This window comes from Mastomys coucha, unplaced genomic scaffold (genome assembly GCF_008632895.1).
Source record: "Mastomys coucha isolate ucsf_1 unplaced genomic scaffold, UCSF_Mcou_1 pScaffold16, whole genome shotgun sequence".
In the NCBI taxonomy this organism is placed as follows: domain Eukaryota; kingdom Metazoa; phylum Chordata; class Mammalia; order Rodentia; family Muridae; genus Mastomys; species Mastomys coucha.
The window spans coordinates 56,320,804-56,331,466 of record NW_022196898.1 but is presented as its reverse complement, the minus strand read 5'-3'; the positions used below and the strand labels follow the sequence as shown (position 1 = coordinate 56,331,466).

Here is a 10,663-nt window from a genome sequence, read left to right as displayed (position 1 = left end):
GTACATACTAGAGAAATGCCATTTGGGGGGGGGGGAGGGCAGATGTTCAACAGTGCCCAGGGAAGAAGAGGTTCCATATTGCCCTGAGTTAGGAATCTTTCCATGCTCCTTTATATGCACCGACCAACAACCAGCGAATAAAAGCACAGGGACCAAACTGTGCTGCCCTTGCTCAAATGGGATATCCTCATTGTGTCCTGTTCTAGGCCCCAGAAGCCAAGAGGAACAAAGACTTTTAGGGAGGAATCGGAGACCCACAGAATAAATGAAGAAGAGACAGTCCCTCTGAGGAACAGCTGGTAGAGGTCACTGCTCTGCTTGAGAGGCCAGCTTTGAGTATGTTACAGTGATGATACAGAGGCTTCTGGGGGTGTCTCTCTAACTGTCAGAAAGGTGGGGCAACAGTCCTTTACTGCAGCTTTCAGAGCTTAGTTCAGATGCGGAGGCTATGTAGCTACGGCAGGCAGATTACACTGTCTTCTTTCCCAGGTATCTTTACCTATATAGATAATTATCAGTCGTTTGGAACAAGTCTACTGAAAATAGGGGCACACATGACCTTTAGAGAGCAGTCAGTGGCTCCAGCACAGAGTTCTGCCAGGCCAGGCCATGGGAGGCAGGGCCGTAGCACTGGATACCACCCAGGGGCAGAGCACAGCTGTCACTAAACGCAGCCAAGAGCATGCTCTGCTGATGGCATTAACTTCAGAGGGTGGGAGAATTCCAGAGCTGGACTCAGCCTTTAAATTATCCCTACGTCCTTCGTTTTACAAATGAGGAGTAGGACTTGGAGATCCAAGTCACCCAGTGAATAAGTTACAGGACCTGGGTTTCTTGATTCCTAATCTAGATCTCTTTTCACTCAATTAGCAGTAGAAAAATAATGCACAATGCTATTCTGGACTGGATGCGAGTCTGGAGTAGAGATCACTGTCTTCTTGCTTAATGTCCAAAACACCGATTGAGTCACAGAGTCGCAGATAGAAACAAACAATTAACAGAGTATATTCACCATTGAGTAAGAATACTTGTATCATGCCAAAGGTATGTGCATAGAAAACAGATGGGGGGGGGGGCGGGCGGAGAGGGCTGGAGAGATGGCTCAGTGGTTAAGAGCACTGACTGCTCTTCTAAAGGTCCTGAGTTCAATTCCCAGCAATCACATGGTGGCTCACAACCATCTGTAATGGAATCTGATGCCCTCTTCTGATGTGTCTGAGGACAACTACAGTATATTCCTACACATAAAATAAATAATTCTTGAAAGAGAGAGAGAGGTCTGGATTGACAATGTGGTAGAACAGGAGAATGCAGCTTCTTACTTTCTGTTCAAATTAATGTGTGTTCCCCAAGAAAGAAACGTGAGAATCTTAGGATGGAGATTTTTCAGATCGCCCAAGACAGAAGGTATAGTCAGCTGTGATGCAAGAGGGAAAGGAAAACAATTCAAGTTTTTCTCTGACACACCCCTGCTTCCTTCCACTGGGAAATGATAGCAGCGACAGATTACAAAGAGGAGCAGGCAGCAGTGGGAAACAGTAGAGCTGCTAAGGCAAATGGAGGGTACTTTCCCTGGGCTTGAGCCAGGCCTGTCCACATCCACCCAGCCAGCACTGTTGCTAGAAGGGAAGAAAAGTCAGGCTGGCAGTACCATGAGATGGCTTGGTAGAAGTCTCCTCAGCACCGTACCTCGGATGAGGCAGGAAACCATTGCAAGTTAGCAATAAAGGAAGGGCAAGAGTCTATGACTGTTTGAGGAGGAATGAAAATGAAATTAAATGAACAACATTCCAGGCACGCTTGATCTGTCTATTGGCTAGATGTGGTGGCATATGCGTTTAATCCCAGTACTCGGGAGGCAGAAGCAGGCGTATCTCTGAGTTCAAGGCCTGCCTAGACTACCCAGAGAAATTCTTTCTTGAAAAAAAAGTGTGTGTGTGTGTGTGTGTGTGTGTGTGTGTGTGTGTGTGTGTGTATTTCTGATCTCTCATTTGGAGAAACAAAAAATAAGTCTAGCTTTGAAGCAGACGTTTCTAAAACCAGAATTATAGAGGTTTTGTATTAGCCATTATCTTAAGAGGCGATGTGTGCCCAATAGAGAGATCTGGAAACTCTTTCCTCCCACTTTTTTCCTCTTTGAGGATGCACTCAGAGTCTACCTTCTTCACTTGGCTACTTGGTCCAACGCTTTGTTCAGAGAACACAATGTCTGCAGTTGAAAGTAGAATTGGCAGCAAGGGTCCCAGGGTCTTGACCAGGAGGAACTCAATAAAAGGAATTGTTACTCTGTGTCCACTGAGCACCTGCATCCCCTGGAGACAAAGGGTGGTTCTTTGAGAGACCTTCAGATTCTCAAAGGGGCTTCACTTTCTCTCAGCTCTTTGCTATTTTCGCCTTCGGGTCCTGCGGCTCTTACAGCGGGGAGACGGGAGCCTTGGTTCGCTGCAACAACGAAGCCAAGGACGTGAGCTCCATCATTGTTTTGTTCGGCTATCCCTTCAGGTGAGTAGGGATTGGTTCTGACCCAGTGACCTTTTTTAACTATCTTAGCAGAGCTTTCTCCCTCCTCTGCTCCTACCAACCTCTCTTTTGTTTCTGCTCAGAGGACACACAACCGAAAGGCCATTTATTGTGTGCTGTTCTAGATTAAAATTAAACAGGACCTGGATCATTCTGTCCGTTAGCCATTTTTTCAGACACTCTGACTAGAGTGAAACATGGATATATCATTGTTATGGTGGTTCAGTCCAAACTCAAGCAATGGCAGCTCACCAGAGCTTAGACGGAGGGAATAGAGTCACTGGGAGGAAGGGTGGAGGAGCCTGGGCCAGTTGGGCAGCTCTCTCTGACTCTCTGCAATATTCCTCTGCACCTTGAAGGAAGGAAGCTTATTAGAATTGTTATTAAACAACAGATGTGGATGCTCACATGTTACCCAAATGCAAGAAGGTACACCTTGACCAGGAAGTAGAAGAGAATACTAATCTGTGAATGTCTGAAAGTCTAGTCGGGGAGGAGAAATGACTGTTCAGAAAAGGGTGGAGACAGAACACATCTTTTCAGTGTCTGTTTTTTTTGTTTTTGTTTTTGTTTTTGTTTTGTTTTGTTTTGTTTTGAGATAGGGTTTCTCTGTGTAGGCTGTTCTGGAACTCACTTTGTAGACCAGGCTGGCCTCAAACTCAGAAATTCACCTGCCTCTGCCTCCCAAGTGCTGGGATTAAAGGCATGTGCCACCACCGCCTAGCTATATTCAACTTTTGTTTTTATCAGATACTCAATTTTTGTTTGTTTTGTTTTGTTTTTCAAGACAGGGTTTCTCTGTGTAGCCCTGGCTGTCCTGGAACTCACTCTGTAGACCAGGTTGGCTTCGAACTCAGAAAATCTGACTGTCTCTGCCTCCCAAGTGCTGGGATTAAAGGCATGCGCCACCACCGCCCGGCCAGAGTGTCTGAAACCACTTCACTGTCCAACTTAGATTAAGTATCTCTTGTACAAACAAGCTGTATTTTTTTTCACTTTATTTTGTCCAATGTGGCCAAATCAGGGAGGCCTAAATCAAGTCTGTGAATGGGTAACTTAAATCTTCATTTGGCTACTGCTTAATACGGGTCTGTGTGTTCCCAAGGGCAGACTGAATCCAATTCCTCTAGTGGCTTAGCTACCAGAATTAATTGGACAGCATGTATTTTATGACCTAAAGGTCCGGGGTAGCTGCTGAGGGGGATATGGGGTTTGGATACAATCTTGGACTAGCATTGTAGCTCAGTGGTTAAAGCACTTACCCAGCATGTGAGACCCCAAGATCAATTCCTCGAACTACCAGAAAGAACTGAGCAGAGTCTTGAAGTATCGCCTCTCTTGACTGCAAGATCTCCTCAGGAGTTCCTCCCTACATGACTCCTTTCCCAGGGTGAGACCCAGCACAGGAGCCCTTCTTGGGCAGAGTAGGAGAAGCTAGCCCTATCTCAGCATGGCTTCCCTTGCCATCTGTAGGTTGTACCAGGTGGAGTATGAGATGCCTCTCTGTGATGAGGACTCCACCTCCAAAACCATGAACCTCATGGGAGACTTCTCTGCCCCCGCCGAGTTCTTTGTGACCCTCGGCATCTTTTCCTTCTTCTACACAATGGCTGCCCTGGTCATCTACCTGCGCTTCCACAAACTCTACACGGAGAACAAACGCTTCCCATTGGTGGTGAGTGAGCATGGCCCAGAGGGATGGGGGCCAATGAATGGAAGAGAAAGCTGGAGTCAGAGATGGAGGGGAGGTAGAAAGTAATGGCTTCCCTGAGTCCTTGATACCTATGTGTGGAATAGAACATTTCAGTGGTTTGTCTGCAGCCAGAGGAAGAAAAATAGTATCTTTATAAAGCAGGCTCTAGAGCTGACCTAACAGGTTCAAATCCCAGCAGTTGCTCTCAGTAGCTGTGTGACATTAGACAAGTTACTCGGCCTCTCTGTGCCTTATTTTTCTTGGCTATAAAATAAATATGAAGTAATAAATACTTGTGTTCATGTTTTAGGAGGATAGAATGAGTATGCATGTACAGCACCTAACATTCTCTGAGAGCTATCTCTTATTAGTATCATTTCATTTACTTCCTCTGTATTCTAGGCATTCAAGATGGGAAGTGTATTTTAGAAATCTCAATTCTCTTCTGAATGTGCCTTTTTCCTTACTTATAGTTTGAACAATGGTGATTAAAAGGGAGAGAGTTTCAGTAACTTGGGTCGCAAGGAGGGAGGGTTCCCAGCAGATAGATACCACCGTGGCAGCTCGTTGTCTGACCTTAATTCTATTGGAAGGAATACGGTAATATGGGTGGCAACATTCCTTTGGTGACACTGAACAGAGTCCTCAGGTAGGATGGGAGTTATGTATCAGTTGGATGAGAAGAGACATCTTCCTTGGGACCTCGGGATTCTTGTGTGATTGGAGGAAGGAAAAATAATTGCATGATCACCGGACCCTTCTGAATGTCTTCCTCCTTCTGCTCCTCCTAGGACTTCTGTGTGACTGTCTCTTTCACCTTCTTTTGGCTGGTTGCTGCCGCTGCCTGGGGCAAGGGCTTGACTGATGTCAAAGGGGCCACGCGGCCATCCAGCCTGACTGCAGCCATGTCTGTGTGCCATGGAGAAGAGGCAGTGTGCAGTGCCGGGGCCACGCCCTCTATGGGGCTGGCTAACATCTCTGTGGTGAGACTTGTGATCATTGGAGGGGTCTGGGGATGGTCCATTAGCCCAGCTGTCCCTCTAGCTAACCGGCTCTGAGAGGAGTAGGGAAGGTGTCCCCAGAGACAAGATGCTCTGCATCTAGACTAGTCACCCCTGCGTCTGATGGTGACCTGAGAAGATACTTTTGGATGAGATGAATCTGAGTCGCTCCTTCACGGTCTTTCCTTTCCACATTTAGCTGCCCTGGTGGTTTCTTGTCTGTTCGACCACATGTCACATGGGAGCATGTGCAGAAGGGGTTTATGGCTGTGGCTGGGCTCAGAGCTGTGAGTGGATTAGTATGAGAGAGAAACTGTCCTTTGTCGTTTAGCCTTCTCTACTGGAATGGTTTTGGCAGGCAGTGGTGGGCTCGGCTGGCAGGCAATCCAAGTTTTAGCCATCCAGTTGTGGCGTTAAGCTACATCTATATAAGCTAGTAAATACCCATAGCATTAAACTTTTCAAATGTCCTGTCATCTCAGCTGCCCCAGAACTACTCAGAAAATGTCCCAGACTTCCCCACAGCCCACATTTGAAATGCCTAATGGCTACTGCACCAAGGAGCATTCTGGAGCCCTACACATGGGCATATATATATAATATATATATCTCTATATATACATATAGATATGCATATATATGTATGTGTGTTTTTACATATATATCTATCTATATATATTTAGCTGTCTTCAAACACTTAACTGCTGAGCCATCTCTCCAGCCCCTCCAATTTTTAATTATAGAAAATTTCATATATATCCAGAAAAGTTGAAAAACATTTACAGGGAAGGCCCACTTAGCCACTTTCTAAAGTACAACCGTTCAATGCACCTGCTTTATATGTATTTATCTGTCTTTCCTTATCTATTGTTTTTATTTGATTTTTGAGATACAAACTCATTGTATATTATCCAAGTTGTCTTTGAACTCACTATATAGTCCAAGCTGCCTTTGAACTCACGGTTCTTTTTTTTTTTTAAATTTATGTATTTTATTTATATGAGTACACTGTACACTGTAGGTGTCTTTAAATCCTATTACAGATGGTTGTGAGTCACCATGTGGTTGCTGGGAATTGAACCCAGGACTTCTGGAAGAACAGTTAATGCCTTAACTGCTGAGCCATCTCTCCAGCCCCAAATTCACGGTTCTTTTGCTTCAGCCTGCTATGTACTGGGATTACTGACTTATGCCACTACACTCAGCTTTTTTGTTCACTTGTGCTGTGAGACCCAGACTAGTCTCAAGTTCAGTCTTCCTTCCTTAATCTCCTAAGTGCTACGATTACACAGGTGTGAACCGCCACACATAGCTCATTGATCCCATTATTATTATTATTATTATTATTATTATTATTATTAAAGGCACCCTTTTCTATTGTCAGTTTTTCAAAATAGTTTAAATAAATATTTAAATAAATATATTTAATTAAAATAGTATTAAAATATTTAATTAAATAAATATTTAAATATAAATATAGATACGTACACTGTAGCTATCTTCAGATGCGCCAGAAGAGCACAGCAGATCCTATTTCGGGTGGTTGTGAGCCACCATGTGGTTTCTGGGATTTGAACTCAAGACCTTTGGAAGAGCAGTTGGTGTTCTTACCCGCTGAGCCATCTCACCAGCCCTTAAATAAATATTTTAATAGAGTTGATATGGCACACATCTGTAATATCAACAGCTGTCTGTCAGAGGCAGGAGGGTTAGGGATCCTAGAACAGGCTAGGTGCACAGAGCAAACAAAAGAATGATAACAAAACAATAGATGTTTGAATAAAGCCTTTGCTTAGTTGTTAGCCCTAGGGGAGTACCTTGGACAGCTCCAGCTACACTCACCTCACGAAGGCAAGCCCGAGTTCCTTAATTTAATAGCATTCCTGGGGCCAGATTCAAATAGTGACCAAGTTGTACTGTGAGTACTCTAGACAGAGTTTAGACACTTTCACTAGAAAATCTCTTAGTAGACAGTGGCCTCGAGCCCTGCCTCTATACCAAGTTTTCTGGGCTTTTCCTCCTCCCGTTTCTCAGATAGCACTTTCCTGACTATCCTCACAGACTCTCCTGATTTCTTTTGTAGCTCTTTGGCTTTATCAACTTCTTCCTGTGGGCTGGAAACTGTTGGTTTGTGTTCAAAGAGACCCCGTGGCACGGACAAGGCCAGGACCAGGGCCAGGGCCCCAGCCAAGAGAGTGCTGCAGAACAGGGAGCAGTGGAGAAGCAGTAAGCAACGTTCATCTGCCTACTCCCAACTGGACAGCACCTCTTCATCCTCTCCAGCTTCTCCAGGACCTTCCTCCTCCTCTCCCTCCTCCTCTCCCTCCTTTTCCTCCTCCAACTCCCTTCCCCCCATTCTGGACTTTGAGATTTGAAAGAATGGATGGGTGGGCATCAGCTGTTGGTAACCTGGGCAGACCTCCACTGGCTTCCTATCCCTCATCTTGCTGGGGCAGCAAATGGCAGGATCTCAATGCTTCTTGTCTGCTGCCTGGAGTGGGGCATCTTACTTGGGGGAAGTCAGCTGGCAACCTTGCCCTGAGTTCTGTGTGGAGGGCCCACCAGTGATTTTGTGACATCCCTCAATAGTTGTCATCTAATTTGAATCCTATCTCTAGCCCTCCCAGAGCCCAGTGTGCTCCCCAATCTCATCTCTGGCTTCTGTTTGCCCATAGTTCCCACCATGTGTGAAGCAGGGAGACCCATTACCCTATTGGAGGTCCCTCTAAGGGTCCACGTGAGGCCCGACCCAGTGGGGGCAGAGAGAGTTGCAAGTGCATTGCAGCACCAAGGAAGAAAGTCAGGAAAGTTGCTGGCAGAATAAGTTTTCTGTTCCCTCAGTCCTCCCTTTCCCTCAGCTGGAACACTTTCAGTAGTGCCCTACACTCCCACTTACTCATGAAACCCCTTACTCCTTTCTCCATCTCGGCCTTGGTTTTGTCTTACATTTAGGAAACAAGATGAAATGGTTTGGAACATTTCCCCTTCATTTTCCCATCCCCACCACACCTGTCGGCCCATCTCCCTTCCCCAAGCTTTTGGAGATGAGGCATTTAAGATCTTTTTAACAGTCTGCCCAGGCCTTCTTTTCATTCCTGTGGGCTTTGGGAGGGCCTGAAGGACCATCGTGAGGCTGAGATGCCCAGGAGTTCCAGGACATGGATACATGGGCCCACCTGTCCCTTACTGTCTGTTCACTTTCTCAAGCCAGCACCTTTTCTAGTTCTTTCAAACCTTTTCTTCCCCATATTTACAAAGAGGGTTGTCTCTCCTCGTCTCTGCCTCCATACTGTAGCCAGGCCCCATCCTTCCCCAGTCCTGGGCAGCCCGATGCTATTGGTGCTTCTTCACTTCGGGACCCAGTTCCATATTTGTCTTTGGTGTGTCTCCTCTTCCTGATACCTCCTGTCATCTCTCTTTGGGCCTCAAGGTCAGAGAGTACCAACTGGGTAGATGCCATCTGCCTCCTACCCAGATCAAAATCCCTTGATCTACCCTGGCATTAGGGTTGCTCAGGGAAAGATGAAGAAGGAAGAAACCAGCCATTTCCTAATTTAGAGGCAACTGGCCCACTTAGCATCCCAAAGATGAATGTGCCTTGTGCCAACGTGTCCTCAAGACATGATCAAACTTCTCCAACCAATCCCCTTGCCTTCCTCGATGCCCCACATCAAGATGTATTACTTGAGTGCCCAGGGCTCAGAATCCTTAACTTTGGGCCATTTATTTCTTCTTTGGGTTACAATTCCCCCACCTGACAGAGGAAGTAGGAAATTTTACACACTTCCAGATGCTCCTGAGCCCTTCAGTAAAAGAATTTGGAATTTTTGTCTTCTGTTTCAGATTTTAGGGAAAAGATTTAAGGAGGGGAAATTTTGATGAGGGTGAGAATGTTCCTAAACCTGAAACTCTCTATCCTAAGTTGTTCCCGTGGTTACTTAAGGACAAGGGGGACAGTTTTGCCTACCGCTCCAGAGATACAAAGAACAAAGGGGTGACCATTTTTCTTCAAGCAAGTCCCTGTGGGGATCTGGGAGCAGCTTCTACTCAAACTGTGTTTGGATTCTGCGTCTATATTTATAATTTATTTGAACTGTGATGGATAAAGTGTTCTCATTTGGGGCCTAAGTTAGCAACTGGCCCATCAACTACTTTAGAAAGGGAGCTATCCACTCCCACTGAGCATTCTTACTCCAGAGCTCGCCATAGGGTTGAAAAGGCTCTCCCTCAGGAAGAGTCTGGCTATGGCCAAGAGAGTCTTGACTTAGCCTATGGCCTCTCTCTCCATGGCCTCCCTAAGAGGAAAGGCCAGTTCACCTCATTACCTCCAGGGGGCTGGGCAGCAGCAAGTGCCAAGGGGCACCTCTGTCCTCATAAGACTCACGTCCTCTCCAACCAGGGCTGGCACCACCACTTTGCCTAGTCAGGCCTGAAGCAGGAGAAGGTGTCTGGTTTCTCTAGCTATTGCAAGAGGCCAATAAGCAGGGAATTTGCCCTTTGCCCTGGTAGACTCTGACCATGTGGAGATGCCCATCCAGGACCTTTCTTAGACATGAGTCCCTTTCAACATCCCAACCATGGGTCTCCTATTTCTGGGATTGCAGATCAAGGGCGCGGGGAGAATGTTGCATGTTGTTTTGTGGTGCTTGTTATTACACATTTGAATAAACAGCGCTTCGAACATTTGCCAAGAAGAAGCCAAGACCAGAGGACTTCTGGGGATTTTTTCCCCCTCTCCTTTTCTCTTGCTCTATGTTCTTGGACAATTTTCAGCATTTCTACCAAGACAAACTCCTCTCCTTGCAACTCTGCACCCCAGGCAATAGAGTCTGCTGGCTGGGCAATTGCTCCTGGCAAGCCCCAGTTTAGTGTGACATCGACTCTTTTGGTGGCACCCAATTAGTCCAAAGAAACCGAGACTCATTAGCAAATTTGGATCAAACTCAAAAGGCAAAAGACAGTGGTTTCCACAATGCTGCCTCCATTTGCTCTCCTACCATCTGTGACCCAAAGGAGGAGTGGAGGGCCATATGCTTCCCTCTCCTCACTATAGGGTTCATGCGGCACAAACTCGCACCTCCATCTCCTCAGACAGTCACATGTCACATTTATGTTCCTTAGAAAAATGTACTTGGGCACAGTTTTACATTTAATCTCATCAGGTTCCTGGGCCTCTTAGGGGCCACCGCTGGGTGGGTCTTAGGTTTAGAACTTCTGCCCTCAGATATTCTTCCTTATGGGAAGCAGAAAGTCACAGGCCTTGACTTATTTGCTCCCAAACTTGGTTTCATTTTAGGCAAAGGGATGGATGCAATATGGCGTGATGACTGAGGTATTCAAAGAAAAAGAGGATTAATATTTCATTTCCAATGAGAATGGAGACGGAGGTGAAGGCAGATTTTTTTTTTTGTCTCTTCTGTGAGAGTGGGAAGAAATATTATCAGCTGAG

At 45.9% G+C, this 10,663-nt stretch overlaps 1 protein-coding gene across 1 annotated transcript in view; it reads left to right on the top strand.

Annotated features, from left to right (window-relative positions):
• Sypl2 (synaptophysin like 2) overlaps positions 1–9,916 on the top strand; it is a 15,551-nt gene extending 5,635 nt beyond the window's left edge. Inside the window, exons 3-6 of the mRNA XM_031375178.1 lie at positions 2,378–2,502; positions 3,994–4,195; positions 5,005–5,196; positions 7,298–9,916. Of these exons, the coding sequence (XP_031231038.1) occupies positions 2,378–2,502; positions 3,994–4,195; positions 5,005–5,196; positions 7,298–7,444 (666 nt within the window). The 3' untranslated portion in view covers positions 7,445–9,916. The remainder of the gene's footprint in view (positions 1–2,377; positions 2,503–3,993; positions 4,196–5,004; positions 5,197–7,297) is intronic.
• The last annotated feature ends 747 nt before the right edge of the window (positions 9,917–10,663 follow it).